This window comes from Harpia harpyja, chromosome 6, assembly GCF_026419915.1.
Source record: "Harpia harpyja isolate bHarHar1 chromosome 6, bHarHar1 primary haplotype, whole genome shotgun sequence".
NCBI lineage: Eukaryota > Metazoa > Chordata > Aves > Accipitriformes > Accipitridae > Harpia > Harpia harpyja.
In genome coordinates, this window is record NC_068945.1 from 2,395,992 (window position 1) to 2,411,796 (window position 15,805).

The 15,805-nt window shown below is 43.1% G+C and overlaps 1 protein-coding gene across 2 annotated transcripts in view; it reads right to left on the reverse strand.

The window, feature by feature from the left end:
* Positions 1 to 15,805, reverse strand: part of PHF21B (PHD finger protein 21B) — a 165,054-nt gene that overhangs the window by 64,674 nt on the left and 84,575 nt on the right. Inside the window, exon 4 of one of the 2 annotated variants that reach the window (XM_052790545.1) lies at positions 318 to 659. The exons of the other annotated variant lie outside the window; for it this stretch is intronic. Coding sequence (XP_052646505.1) covers positions 318 to 659 — 342 coding nt within the window. The remainder of the gene's footprint in view (positions 1 to 317; positions 660 to 15,805) is intronic. 2 annotated transcript variants of the gene reach the window in all.

Here is a 15,805-nt window from a genome sequence, read left to right on the forward strand (position 1 = left end):
GAGGCGAGGGGACCCGCCTGTCCCCCCGACCCTCCGCACCTCCTCTGCCCCGGGCCGGGCTGGGGAGTCCGTCCCCACCCCCCGGGGGAGGGGGGCGGGCAAACCCCCACCCTCGCTGTGGGGCGGAGGGTTCCGGCAGCACCACCGGGAGAAGCCCTCTCCCCGCTCCGGGGCAGCGGGGCCGGTCCCCGAAGCCCGAGGGCGCTCGGAGGGGGCGGGCGGGCGGGCGTCCCTCCACCCCCTCCCCGGCCCCGCCACCGCCCGGCCCCGCCCCGCCGGCGTGCAGGCCCCGCCCCCCCCGCCCCGCCCGGCGTTACCTGGGCGTTGGAGCCGAGCTCGGGCGGGCGGCGGGCGCCGAGCGGCTTGGCCGTGGTCTGCAGGTTGATGGGGCCGCTCTGCGGGGGCTCCACGCCCGCCGCGCTGCAGCCCAGCCCGCCGTTGAGGTGCGCCGTCACCATCGCGATGGGAGCCTTGGCCGGCAGGACGGAGATGGCCAGGCTCTGCCCGGGGCTGCCGCTGGGGCTCCCCCCGCCGCCGCCGCCGCCGCCGCCTCCGCCGCCGGGTGCCTTGAGGAGCGCCGGGACGCCGCCCGGTTTGGCGCTGCCGCTGGCGCCGCTGCCCACCAGCACGGCCGCGGGGCAGCTCCGCACCGCCAGCTTCTGCCGGGGGAGAGAAGGGGAGAGAGAAGCGGCATCGTCACCCGCCGGGCTGCAGCCGGACCCCGGCCCCCCGCCCCGCTCCCCCGGCCCCCCGAGCTCCCCTGCTGCCGACGCGGATTTGGGTGTCTTGCCCCCCCCCCCCCCCTTTTTTTTTTTTTTTTTTCTTAAATACGGTTTTCTTCTTGGAAAGGACAGGCGGGCGGGCAGGGGAAAGGCTGGGCTTCCCCTACTCGCTCGGGAACTCGTGGTTTCACTCGGGGGGGGGGGGGGGTCGGGGGTTCAAAGTCTTTTTTTTTTTCCTTCCGTATCTGTTTATGCCCGGAACTAATGATCCCGGTATAGGTCTAGATAATACTGCAGCTTTAATTAATAATAGAGGGCTTAAAGAATGCTATTTTCAACTTTCTCTTCCGTTAGTCTGAAAATCCATTACACGTGCTCGCCTCACCCCAGCGCTTGGCTACTTCTCGCATTCTTTCACCCTGACTTACTTTGGAGTCGGTTTGTTGTTTTCCCTTTAACTTTTTTTTTTTCCCCTCACAAACTTACACTATTTTTCCAGTGTTTTCGGGGCTTGTTTGTTTGTTTGTTTTTTCCAAGCTAAATTTTCTCCATAGCACCCATTTTAACTCCCAGTTCTCTAACAGTCGTACTGTTGCTACAGAGTGGCTGTTCTGTCATCTGTAATAGGAATACATTGATTATGATCTTGTTACAGTATCTCTTACAAGACTCGTATTTGAGATTTCTGTAGGCACTGTGAAGTTGCCATATGGTAAATGCCAGTGTCTGCATAAAATGCTCACTTTTGAAAAGAAAACCAAAACTTTTATAAAGCTGTTGCACTTTAAATAGTCTCAGAAGCTGTTCTTATTAATGCCGATTGGGCAGGTTAGGTATATGTGGGAAAAAAAATGCTGGTTCAATTCTCTTTTGATACTTTGAAGTATTAAACATCTCATTTTTACAAGAGTTGACACCAAAGGTACTTAATCCTGCAAAGACTTCTTCCTGTGTTTAACTTTATTTGCTGACCAGTCCTATCTGCTTCAATGCAACTGCATCTAACGCGTAGCCTTTCCGGAAACTTCACCACCTGCCTAGGTCTGCTGCTGGACTATTAAAGTCATTAAGAGTTTTGTTGTCAACCTCGCTTGTTACAGTGTGTATATATATGTGTGTGTGTGTGTATAAAGTCAAAGATGTGCTTAGTTCTTTCCCTAATCAAGGCTGAAAATCATACTTCTGGGCATAAAGTAGAAGCCTTGTAGTACAAAACTAACTGGCTTTTAAGAAAATACCTTCCTTCTTACCTTTAAACCCATTATACACTTTAAGGCTGTAAAGCCTTAATTGTCAAATATGTTTGCTGTATTTTTTGTGTTTATATGAAATAGCAAGCATGCACTTTATCAGAGATACCTGCTTCGTATTTTAATATAAAGAAGTGTGGGGTTTTTTATGTCAGCATTACTGTAGCAATTGTGACTTCATAGAAATTGTTTTAAGCTTTGTTCATTTTTGCCTTTACCTTTCATTTTCCTAACAGTCATCCCAAGGAAGCACAGGCAGTATTTTCCTTAAACTATGCCGTTGCATGTCATAGATGTTTTGAAGATGAAAGAACTTTTCTTTCAGTACAGAAATACACCTGTCTATTAGTTTAAAAGTACTCAAGTGAAAGCCAAGAAGCTCAGGTGCGTTTTATGTAGGTGGAAAAAGTTGCTTATGACAAAACTCTATAAACCCACTATTTCTCTATTTGTTGTCGTACAGTTTCCCACTGGTGTTCCTTGTACCGACTGAATGCCCCAGCGGTATGGTGCTACAGATGCAAAGCAACGGCATGTAGGAGAGCCGAACACCACCTCTCCTGCTCTACTGAAAACCTCCTCGCACAGCACCTTATTGGCATGTACAGTGATACAAAGCTTTCACGTTAAGGGTTCAGCTTTGTGGTTGTATTTTTGTTTTGATTTATGTCGTGTGAAAAACGCTAAAAGCTCACAGACTGTCGGAAAATCCTGTACTTGGTTACAGTGCTATAAATCCATTACCTAACTGGAGTTAGTCCAGGAGTGAAATCCTAGCTTTGCTGCAGACAACCAGAGGTGTGCTGCTGACATCAGTAGCGCTAGGGTTTCTTTTTTTGTGAAACTAAGAGCATTTGCTATCCCTGATAGGTCACTTTATTGATGAAGTGTCTTTTTAACGTTCGTCCTCAGACATGTGAACATTTGGATTACAGAATTAAAGACTTCTCACAGAAATACTCGGTGTTACTGTACTGATTTCATATTTTCACTTAAAAGAAATAAAATTCCTAATATGTAATATCCTAGCGGTATTAGTACAGCTTTACTCTTCTCTTGGGCAGTTCAGCAACAGAAAACATCTAAGCAAACAAAACTCCATGATCCCAAAAGATGCACAATCCTTGGTAGCTCAGTGGAAAAAGCAAGTAAATGCGTAGGAGTAGATGATGACTTTCCTGACAAAATTCAATAGCAAGTAATTGCTTTTTGTCTTGTTCCAAAGGAGGAAACCGTAACAAGAAGTAAAAAAGCAGAAATTCCATAAATAAACAAACAAAAAAATTCACTACTTAAACCACCATCCATCCTATTTCCACTGTTCTCCCTATATGCAAAAAAAGTAAGTTAGTTTTGTGTGTCTTTGCACATGATGTGTGTTAGTATTTTCCTAATAAACTGACAAACCTGTCTGTTCATGTGTATGCAACAAAAAAAAGCTAAGGAAATAAGGGTTACTGCTTGTTTCAGTCTAAGTTGAGATAAATATTAAATGCTTGTAAAATTGAACATTCATCTCCTAATGGAAAAATTTCATTTTAATTTAGGTTTGGGGGCTTTTTGAAGTAAATACAGGGAAAAAATTGTGTCCCTGTGATAGGCTTGCAAGGACCAATCAGCCCGTGCCAGTCACCTCCCCAGGGAACGACGCTATGCTAAATTTATTTAAATAACTGCAAATTTTAGAAACTAAATACGAAAGCATATACAAAGGATCAGGTGCTCAAGATTAGCTTCCAAAAGAGAGTTACAGAAAAATTGTCTGTTTGGGGAAAAGCAGTAACAGTATCTCTTCTGTGTCTCATTCATTAATTTTCTGAAAATGTACCTACCAAAACTTAAAAAATAACCGCCTTAATCAGATTACATTAGTTAGGAAATGAGCTATTATGCATTTTTTCTTTGTAACAACCATTTTTACTTTATACCCCCGTGAAGACGCTGATAAAGGAGTGTTGGCAGAAACAAAGATTATGATACGAGCGATTAAAAAAATCCTCAACAAAATCTGCATCTGCTGTATTCTATTTCTGCCAGATTAATTAAAAGAATAGTCTTGGTTTTTAAAGAGAAAGAAAATCTGCATTTTGAGAATCAGTCAGCATAACGTATTCTCTGACACTTTTGGAATGATGAATAATAAGAAAGTAAGCAAGCTTTGGACACTGCAGCTGAAAACATGTGCTGGTATAATGGAAGAGCCAAAAGAGAAAAAAAAAAAAGAAAAAGAATTTTGGCTTTAAATGCTGGAAAGCAGGTCGCTGCTTCTCATCCACAGCGTAACAGTCCCCACAATACACCAATTTTGAAGCAGCGCCTTTTCAATAGCAACACAACTTTCATTTTCACTGCAGGATGCCACAGGCAAACCGGAGTTTGAAATATGTATGCCAGTCACATGCAAACACACTACAATGTGCTGGAAAGCTGCCGCTTGTTTATGATTTCCCATCTTGTACATGGCATGGTCTCAACCATTCAAAGCAGAGCTAATATTTTTTCCATATGTATCAAAATAACTCTGGCCTTTCTATTTATTTGTACATGTAAGCCCTCTCCCCACCCCCTCCTACCTATCGAGGTCTGTGCTGTAAAGCTTTGCAGGTGAGAAGGCAACCGTGCAACAGTTTTAGCCTCCCTACTAGCCATTACTCAAACCCTACTTCTCCCATCACGTGCCACAAATCATTCTGTTTAGTGAATAAAGAAATGGAAACAGCAAAGGGAGAAAGGATTTGAAGGAGGCTGTGCTGTTGTGATACACACACTGAGCGATACGGTACACCTCCGCACGTACACATGCACAGAGACTCCAGCCAGACCCAGCATGGACAGCATCACTTTTAGTGTAAGGTTTCGGTTCCTTCATTTTTACTTTGCTGCAGCTTACATCACGTCTTCAAATCCTTACCGATCTGATGTCAACTTTACTTCACACGTACATCTCAAGTAAGAATATGGTCATATTCTACAATGGAGGAATACTCGGCTAGTGGCTGCTCTTTGCTGTGGCAGTGATTTAAAAACCTTCACGTTTTTCTAGTAAAATATGAGACCTGTTTAAAAAGGACCTAAAATTCACTGTCCATCACATTTATATTTTAACACCTACATGCTGTAGATAGAGACTTCAGTCCATTAATCTTTCTAGAACGATGCTCTCCTGACAAAGCAGTTTCGCTGTGAAAAACTGCAATTGTTTTCAGAGCAATATCGGTTCTTTTCCTTAGTGGCCCCATGGCTAAGAGAAAACATTTGGCATAACCCTGAGAGTTTATTTAGCTTGCAGAAGACTGGCAATCCACTTTCAAACCAAAATGATGGCTTGTCAATGAATAATTTAACATTCAGCACTAATCTAAGGCCCTGCATGCAAAACAGCTGAACAGACTTCTCCAGCAATGAGGGCCATGACCTCTGTTCATTTACTCAATTGTCACAATAAAATTCTCTTGAACAACGGAATATTTAATATTCAAAGAGTGACAACACACAAATGCATCGTGGACGGGCCACAGCTATGGCACTTCAGTAGAGTGTTTTAGGATTTTGGTACAATCCTATGAATTTCCATGTATTTCTCATGTATTTCCAAATTGCTACTTACATACATGGCTGATCCTGCCTGATCTGTGCCTTAAGTCATGAACTAACCACCTGCATAACTTTACACACTGAAACAGAAGCGAGCAGGGCTTCAGCTGAGCATACATATGTACACACACGGGCACCCACAGGAGTTTGGTGATGTTTATGGAGGCAAAAGGCTCCATAGTCTGTATTTTATCCCTGAATTCCCACAAAAAATGCTTCCCTTTGCACACAACCCTTGGCCACCAGGTTGTCTGTGCCCAAAGAGAAGACATTAAAACGTGTTTTCATACAACCAAGGATGAAGACCCTTGCATGGAAAAGTTTTACGCGCTGTTCCTGAAACACTGTATTTCGATGTAAGGGTGTTCAAGACGTGCAACCGAGGGGGAGGAGGAGCATTTTTGAGGATGGCTGGGGTAGTTCCTCCTGCCAATCTCTCAGTAAATGACCTGTCAGTTTGATGCAAGCGCTCTCCCTGCGACCCCCAAGCTGGGGCGGGGGGAAGAGATGGGGAGAAAGGAGGGGAGGGAGGAGAAATTGCTCAATAGAAGTATTTTTAATGACCTCCATGGAAGGGTCACTGTGGCACGGGATGATGTGCGGTACCTGGCAGCAAGAAGCCTTCCTCCTCCTCTTCCCCCTGCAGGCCAGCGGTGTGCCGAGCTGAGCGGACACCCCCTTGGCCGCTCTGTGCAGCAAAACCCTGTCCCCTGCGCCCTCTCCTAAAGGAAGCCCCCAAAAGCGCAATTAATAAATGAGGAGGTAGTGACTGCCCGACTAGGTGGAACTCGGGTGTTAGCTTTTGTCAGGAGGATCAGAAAAATAGCTGAAGAAAATCTGGGACTTGATCGAAACAGCCTTTCCAGGGGCGGACTTTCAGCCAAAGGAGGCCGAGTGTGAAACACGGGCAGCGAGGTTTACGTGTGCTGAAGTACAATCTCAGCATTATTATTTTTTTAAAGGCTTCTTTTGTCTGTTGGTTTCTTCTTTTTCCTTCTCTTTTTTTTTTTTTTTGACAACTTCCTGCCTGCCTGTCATTAGAAGTAAGAATGTATTCCTTTCTCTATCAGATCTCAGTTAATTAGCCATCGCTGCAGCAGGCTCAAGGATTTAAATTCAAAGTGAAACTCATTCTAATCAAAACTGCAGCAAACTGGGGGTTTTGTTTGACTTTAACCTGAAAGTCAGTTATTGTACCACTGATGTACATACCACATTACCAGCTGAGTGCTTTCAGCATCCCTCTATCAGTGTGAAATATTTAATCGGCACAAGGATCCAATCAGCACAGCAGAGGGGAATCTAGTGCGTGCATTAATTTACTTTCAGTTGAAAAGCAGTAAAGCAGGTCAGAAACATATAACCTTCTCCCCCCACTCCCCCTTTCCCCTCCCAAACAAATACACAGCACATCAGAAGAGTTTTGGTGGTGGGGGAGGGAATGAAAGCCACCCTGTATGAATTCAGATTGCAGAGTCAGACAATAAATTAGTCATTCCTGCCAAAGAATGACAAACACTGCCTGGAACAGAAGAGGGGAACAATCCCTCCCTCTAAACATACCCCCCCAAATCGCCTCTCAAATTAATTACATTGGGTAATTGTTTGTTTTTTAATCTTTGACTCTTTTTAAGCTAGAAAGATGGCTGAATGATTACCCCTTCTGTGCATGACATTAATTAGAAAGAAAGCAAATGCCAGAAAATAACGAAACAGTCTTTCTATTAATGTGCAATGGCTTTGGATTTTCTGACCAGCCACACTCTCCAGCAAAGGCTTCCATTAATATTATTGGTATTACAAATCTGTTTTAGAAGCATTCCCAAGCTCTTCTACACATCAGCAATTTTATATATTGCAGAAGCATACTGCAGCATACAAAAGCTAAACTTTTTCCCCTACCAAATCCACCCTTGTCTTTCTCGCTTATTGTCTGAAGAAAATCAAGTTCCTTATCTCCTTGACATTGTAACGAGAATATCGACACTCAATTTTCTTTCACAAGGGATTATTTACAATGTGAATGTTACGTGAACAAACTTGTACAATGCTGCAAGCAAAACCGTCACGCCAAAATGCGACAACAGGCAACGATTAAAGTTGCACCAAAAAACCCCACCCCAGCTGGTCAGCCTGATGCGGCCAAAACTCTGAGCGTGGCTGCTGTCCAGGGTAGGGCAGCAATGAAGAATTGGCAGATTTATGTAAAGAGAGAATTCTCCAAACTAGTAAATACCCTAATAATGGTAACGGTGGGCTTAGAAAAGCACATATTCACTCAAGTGCAATTAGCCTTTAATTTCTGAAACCATTAAACAGCTTGCTGACTGAAAAAACCAACACGTTTTCAACTGTATTGCTAACTGGCAATCCGCTCATCAAAGCTCGGAATTATCTGCTTAGTGACTTGTAAACAGCACTTTTTAACTAACAAGGAATAGGGGGGAAAGAGGACGATATTTAATGAGAAAAGTCAGATTCATATTATGGAACATTCTGGAAGTGCCTGTGCGTCTTGAAGGAGAGGAGGAGGGGGAGCTAGGGATTTTTTTTTTAATAACCTCACAAATAATCCCTCCTCCTTTCTCTCTCTCAAACCATGTCAATGATCAAGGAAATGAGAACAAGGCGCTTGATTCACAGCTGACTCTCTCTTCTTGTTACATCAGATGAAGAAGGAGCAGTCTAACGGGGGGGCGATTTCTGCAGGGGAAACAAATCTACAAGCTGGCATTTTGTCTCCTACTCCTATTAATTAGCCTGCTTTTCTGTCAGAAACAGAGCTTTTAAAACTTGCAACGGAGTTACTTGTGTGCCCACTCGCACATACACTGCATATATGCATCCAGAAAACTAAATATTATGCGTGTGGGATAAACCCCTCCCAAAAATCTTCAAGGAAAGCGCGGTTGGTTTCCTCTTTTATTTGATGGATGGATCTCTATTATTCCCCTTAATCCCAAGAAAAACTGCATAGTAAACTGCTAATACTAAGATGCAGCCCGTGCTAAAGCCCCTGTTAATGACAGCCTTTGGATGGGGTGCATTGTGCTCTGGATCAGGTCCGCAGCGGCAAGACTGCAGCTCAGTCTGAACATCTATGAAATGCTTCTTTTAAACACAAACTTACAGCAAAGGAAAACTTTGGCTTGATCTCACTTCGAATAAACCAGAAAGCACAGAGGCATCCTCTTGGCAGGTCAGAGAAGGGTTTAAATGGCTCCCCGCTGTGTAAATTGGGTTCTCCCCTAGCCCCAAAGCTGGAGTCCTACTTGCCATTAGCAGCTCAAAATTTACATCCTTTTGCTGTCACCAACTTAAGTTTCCCATGATTTGCCATGTCCTGTGCATTCAAGACGACCGCATTCATCTGGCTTATTTAATGTTAAAACCCAAAAACAACTCACCACAAACAAACACACAAAAACCCAAAACCCGAGTGTACACCACATAAACACTAATGTGCTTCTAATTTAAGTTTTGAAAAAACAAAGGCAGAGTGATTAAAGGCCAGGAGCATGCAGCTCAGCATATGGAGCCACAGTAAGTGCCCTAGAACAAGTTGAATGTTTCCATTGTGTGAAAGACTCATTCATTATAGCTACAAGATGCAGTGCAGACATTTGCATTTTTAGAGGGGCATCTTGTCATTTTTAGATAAATCATGGGATCCAGACCCTTTCTAAATGGCATCAAAGCTCACATTTCTTGAGATCCTGCCTCCCTTTGTTTCAGTACTCTGCCTCACTATTTTCTTTTCCTCTGCGTGAATGTCATTAAAGTTTGCATCCTAGTATGTCTCCAGACCAAGATGTGAACTCACAGGCTTCTCATTTTTGCTTAAAAATGCACTGCTTCCTATGAACAAGCCAGGCAAAAAGAGATGCAACTGCATGCAATCAGAAAAAATAAACAATAAATTAGAGTAATTTATTGTATCCAGTTTCAAAGCTGCTGCCTCCTGATTCCCATTCCCTCCCCCCTTATTCCTCCCACCAGCCCCCCCTCACCCCAGACCTGGTAATAATTTCTTTTGATTCCTCTCTCCTTCACCCCAGCTTAAAATCGAATTTGGAAATGCACATCTTCCTTGGTGTGGCAGGAAGAACTGGCAATACAATAAACTAAGCCAAATCCTTTTTTTTTTTTTCTCTTTTTCCCAGATAACACAGAATCCTCCTGAAATGAACAAATGTAACTGTGAACAGATACAGACTTCCCATGGGATCAAACCATCAGTTCCTCGGTATACATATAAAGAAGAAAGAAGTTAAATGGTTGCATTTCCCCCAAGGGAAGGCAGAGCTTCAGTTGTGAAGTATTCCCATCAGAAATTCTGGATAAGTTGCAAAGAAAAAGAAATCCCTGCCACTCTCCAGACCTTGTATAGACTTTTCCCCAGCAATTCTACATATGCACATTTCATCCCAACAGCACGAGCTTTTAGTATTACTGTGTTACTCTGGAGTGATTATTGTTTTCCAATGGCAGGCATATTTGCATGGTAGTCATGAAACTGCTCAGAGCAACCTTTCAATTTTCCGACACTCCAAAGTATAGCTTTGGTGAAAGCAAACAAAGTGGAGGCAGAAATCAAGAGCCCAAACTGAGTGCCTATGTCTAGGCACCTCTAGTCCAAATCCAGGCTTTTGCGTCCACACAGACAACTGCTAACTGGCACAGGGGCAATAGTGGCCAGAGGCAAAGTCACCCTGTGCTCATGCCCCCTTAACCCAGGTGACCCTGCTCATTTTTGCAAGTAGATGTTGGTACATGAATGAAACTGAGCTCTACATTTTGTCGCAAATCCTGCAGAGAGTGCTTAGTTCAGAGGACAGAAGAGGAAGGCAACATTATGAACGGGGTTTTCTTCAAAACCCATCAGCTGTTACCACATCTTACTAATGAAAAACCCATATGGCTTGGCAGCACAGTGAGTGGTGTCCTTCCACCCCCGCCCCTGGCTGGACGTCTCTCTACTTCTGGCTAAGCACATCAAAACTGAAATGTAATCAGAGGTATCTTCTAAGATTTAGATAGAACCTTTTGCCTCAGTTTCCCAACTTGATAACATGTCTTCGTCACAAAGGTATTGTGAAAATTAACTGGCTAGCATCTATTAAATGCTGCTGTTTGTTATTAAAGGCAAGTTAAGTCATATGATCTCATCTTAATCCAACAGGATTATGGCTGTCAAATCAAAGGTAGTGCGCTATCGCACTGTTTATCTATTCTGGCCTGACAATATTTTCTAACATCCTCCAAAGGAGCCCTTGTGGAGATGAAGATGAGACTTCACAGCTCCAAGTATTTTTCTGGGTCTGTGTCTGCAGGCCTGGGCACATATTGAACTAAGTGGAGGGCAGAAAGTTAATTACATGTCTTTTCATTTCCACAGATTGCATAAAAAAGCAATCTACAGATCCAGAAACGTAGCAAAGCCCAGAGCCAGAGATGACAAACACACAACTGATAACTACACCTCTAAAAAGAGGTGCTACAAGTCTGAAGAAGAAAGGTGTTCAAGGAAGCTGGAAGGAATGGGAGAGGAGATGCACAGGGGGCCAAATTTCTCACAGTAGCACTCTTGGAGCTCTGCTTGTCAATGGACAGAAAAGGGTTGAAGTGGCAAGCCTCTGAGAGATTTTCCTCCTGCATCATAAGATAAAACAATTTATTATAAATTATGGAATGAGAACGATGTACAATTGTGCAGGTGCTTTGCAGAAGTAAATTAGGATGAGTTGACAATGGACTTCCATCTCAAGACTTCCTAGTGTCTAATACACCTTAATATACAGAGGATGACGGTCTCAACACCTTTCTTTGTCCCTTCCCAGGATCTCTGAGCATCCCTGCATCATTCATAGAAACCCCTTTGATCCAGTGAAAGCCCTCCAGAGGTAGCAGCTCTGAGTACACCTGGGGAAGGAAGCTGCATGAGCTAAAACTGTGGCCACAGAGACCCACTCACATGACCTATCAAGTCAAAGCTGGAAATTGAACCTTGATGTCACAATCCCAAAACTTTAGTCAGCAAGAGAGCACCCTCACTCCTCACTTCATTTTTCCTTCAGTGGCACCACTTCATTTGCCATGTACCCTAACCAAAACATAAATTTGAATAGTCAAACCATGCTGTTTATCCAACCTTATGGTTAAATGTGCAGGCAGGGTGGCTGCCGCAGCACTTGAGGCAGCAACAAGAATGAGTGGGTTTTTCTGTCTTTCAAGAAGTGGGTGTTCAAAAAGGTAGATTATGAAACAATGCATTATCAAAACCACAAAGTAATTTTCAACACCTGGCTGAGTGAATGCCACCTGATCAAATACCACCTCTTACAGAAGTAGGGGATACTGGAAATTAGGAACTCCAAGCCCTCTGTCATGTCCTCAGACCACTATGCAATGCTCTACTTTTTTTACGGGGGATATATAATGGCCTAGTTCCTCTAGGGAAACGGGTGGTTTAGACAGATAAAAAAAAATTAACCTCCCCTCCTTAATCTCCCCAGTCTGACAAAGAATGCTGTGTAAGTACATACATGTGAAAAATTGAAAGCAAACTTTTACAGTTTGAGAATCACAAGTAAAACCACTTGACTAGATACAGATAATTGATCAGTCATAATAAGAGGGGGATACAGCATGTAATATTTTTCTTTTAATGAGACTTCAGAGAATGCATGAAAAAACTATTTAGAATGACTGAACTGTACAAATATATTAGCAGATGTTGAAAATACTGGGTAAATTTAAGAAACAAGGGAGTGATATGCTTTCACTCTAACTTAATGGAAATGCAAATGATAAGATAATGCTTAAAGGGAAAGAAAGGTATACAGCAGCAGTGTTGGGAAAGAATATTAAAAAGAGACAAAGGAGCTGCTAATGAAGGACTGTGTAGATCCTACGATGAAAATAAGACACTACACAACCATTATTCCAGAGGCCAAAGAGAGAGTAACGAGCAATAAATAATGCAGATCATGCCAATGGCAGTAAATAAAATGGAACGTAGAAGACAGAATGAGAAAGAACAGACCGGGCCCACTTCAAAACAACAATAGGAGAGGAACACAATGGCTAAGGAGAAAGCAAGGACACACTACACAGTAACTCTGCCGTTGCCTTCACACAGAAAGATGGAGATGATTATAGAACGCACAGATAAAATGGAAATTATCTGCAAAATTTAGACACTAGTTTGCAGTTGTGAGTGTCTGAACTAGTTTCTAAACTACTCCCATGAACAGCGACAGGAGAAAGAAAAATATTTTGTATGTTGATTTTCTTGTTAGGGTAGTGGAAAGCACTTAGATACTTCAGCCATGAGAGCTATCTATATAGGGAGCTGCACAGAGTGACACAGATCTGTGTGTATACTTAGAAAGGATTCAAGGGCACAAAAGAAAGGCGAGAAGAGAATGAGAGAAGCTTTAGTAAACTTTCTCATAACTTTGTTACATTTAAGGATCAGAATAAACAACATCTTCTTGGCCTTATTTCCCATTGTGTGCTATGGAGGGCAAAACATCATAGCCACTTAATACAAACTCTACCTCAATCAGTCACTCAGATCCTTTGCCTGGAACATTTCTCACAGCTGATAGCTTTTCTTCCGATAAAAGCCATTTCGCAAAGAAGCTGAACACAAAAAAATGACAGGGTGGTCAGTACAAACGGATGCTCTGTCTCTCCAGTTCTGCAGCACACCCCATTTTTTTTACATTTCCATTTGGGCTAGCCTTTTCTTCTGCAAGAGTGGAACGCTCTTCAGAGCAGAAGGCAGGGATTAGGACACGGCCATGGAGTCCTGTGGCAGATTTGTGCAGCAGCACCTAGAGATCCGAGTTCAAATACAGGGCAAACCATAAGTGGGAAAGAAAAAGGAAGTCCTTATTCCAGTTCCCATGTTCCAAAATAATCTGGGGTGTAACCCCCGCCCCAGGATAAGATTGGGCTGCAGTTGTGTGAACTGCAAAGGCATGATGTAGAAAAAGAATGGGGCAAGTAAGGGGCAAAATGATGCTTTGCTCATTCCAGTGGATTCCAGCTAAGCAGGAGGTGAGGGTGTTAACAACATTCAATGTGGAAGAAGTAGCTCTCTGCACAGCTTCTCTATTGAGAGTGTGACAGCATCCAGCCCGGTATCGTTTTACCCCTGCTTTCACCCCTGCTTTTATTCCTTTTCCCCTAAAGGACTAAAGCCTTTAAAAGGAACTGTGGAAGAATAAAATAAAGCCTAATAATGATGGCCTTCTCCAGGAGGTGAGGGGAACAGGCCATGCTTTACCAAACGTTGTATGCCACTATAAATTCACAGCGCTTCCAAAGGAAGCCGTCTCCTGGTCTCTTGATCCTCCTCCTGTGCTATCCTGACCTATGTGACTGCACCAGGACTCAGATAGCTGTGCAATAAACCAGTAGGTCTACTAATTAAAGCTAACCTGGCAAAGAAAAAAAAAACCACTTAGGTTTTAATGCAGATCGTTTACCCACCTCAGTTCACACCCTAGCTGCAGAAACAACTGGGCCAACGCAGCAGGAGGCGGCAGTGGGGAGGAAGAGTGAAGCAGGAGGGAAAAGCACCCATCCAGAAGAGTGCTGGTGCAGTGTTTGGGCAGCTCTGTGCACAGGCTTGGCACCTTCACAATGAATTGTGAAGGAAACTGGGAAATATAAAAGAAGGGATTAAAGAATAAAAGAAAGAAACAGAACACGTGCAAGAGCCCATTAGGACAATGCACCTTGGCCAAAGGAACCAAGTAAAAAGCCACCATGCCTTTCACTGCTAGGCCAACAAGTTGTAGTAATACTACTTCCAGTAGTAATCAACACTCACTTTCTTCACTTGGGTGTTTAGCAGCCTGTGTGGAAACAGTCCCACTTCCAGCAGACCGCTGCCTACAACATAACCAATAATAATAGGCGGACTCAGCAGAGAGGCTAAAGACTGCATGGACACAGTGAGTAAATTACCCTCTCAACCCTCAGAGGATTATAGGTCTCTGTCAAGTCATTCAGATCTAAAATTTGACCTGTCTTAAAGCATTCATTGCTTGCCAGGGAATACGGTCTGTATTCTCAACAGCCATTTCAAGGAAAATAAATCTCTCGATTATAAAAATTATTATATTGTTATATTTAATAATTCTAGTAACAATTTCTACCTACAAACAACCTTTACCAAAAAAGCTTATGCACTGCAAGTTCACACCTCAGCTTAATACACTAAGGTCCCCGTGTAGACACGTCCACCTACAAGACACTACTCTGAGTCTTATGCTGACATGAAAAATAAGAAATAAACCACAAGAATGGGAGCCATCAAAAAACCAACTCAACAAAAATGATTAAAAAAAAAATCAGTCAAATGCAAAGGGAGAGAGCAGACAAGAAACAGGACATTAAGGGAAAGGCATTCAAAACTTAAGACTTTTTGACAGCATTCTTTCCAGGAACAAAAGCCAAGATACACTGGAATGCAGTGCTGTGCTAGGCTAAAGGCAAATGCATTTGATTTTTTTCACTAAAAGTTTCAGGAAGAAGTAAGTACAGCATCAGAGATGTTTTCTTAATGTGAAGGTGGACAAAGTGGCAAAGTGGCAAGAGACAAAGACTGCTGAATTCAGCAGTAGCTAAATCTATAAATGGGAAAAGCAATCTGTAAATGGAAACTTTTCCAAGCTGGAAAGAAAGTGAAGCTCCTAAGTATTTTAGCAGTGAGCATGACTGAATCTCCTGCTATTTATTATATCAGTATCATCCATTAACATCACTGCACTTAACGGCTTATCAGCATTTCCATTCTAAAACTCAACATGATAGAAGTTTATTAGTTGATTGCTTATCTGGGGAGGGTGTGGATGAATGAAAGATGGCACATGTGTTTGAACAGGATACATATGTTCTCAGCTGAGAGATTTGTGTTGTTTTTTTTTTTTTTAAGTGCGCTCTAAGACACGTGAGCAATTTCCTGAGAGTTTGCCAGTTAACATACAGTCTGTGAGTATAATAGGACTTGCAGTGCCAGCCATGCATAAGCTGCAGAAAAACAGGGCAAGTCCAGGGCAGAATGACTGGAGTACAGGGGGAAATAAGACCAGGCTTTTGATCCTGACAAACGTGGCTTCACAGCAGCCAGCCAGTCTTTATGCTGTTCCAAGAGCAACTCTGGGTCTGAGGAAAACAGAAAATAACCCAACTGTTTTGGACGAGCACATGTGTATGTCCAGA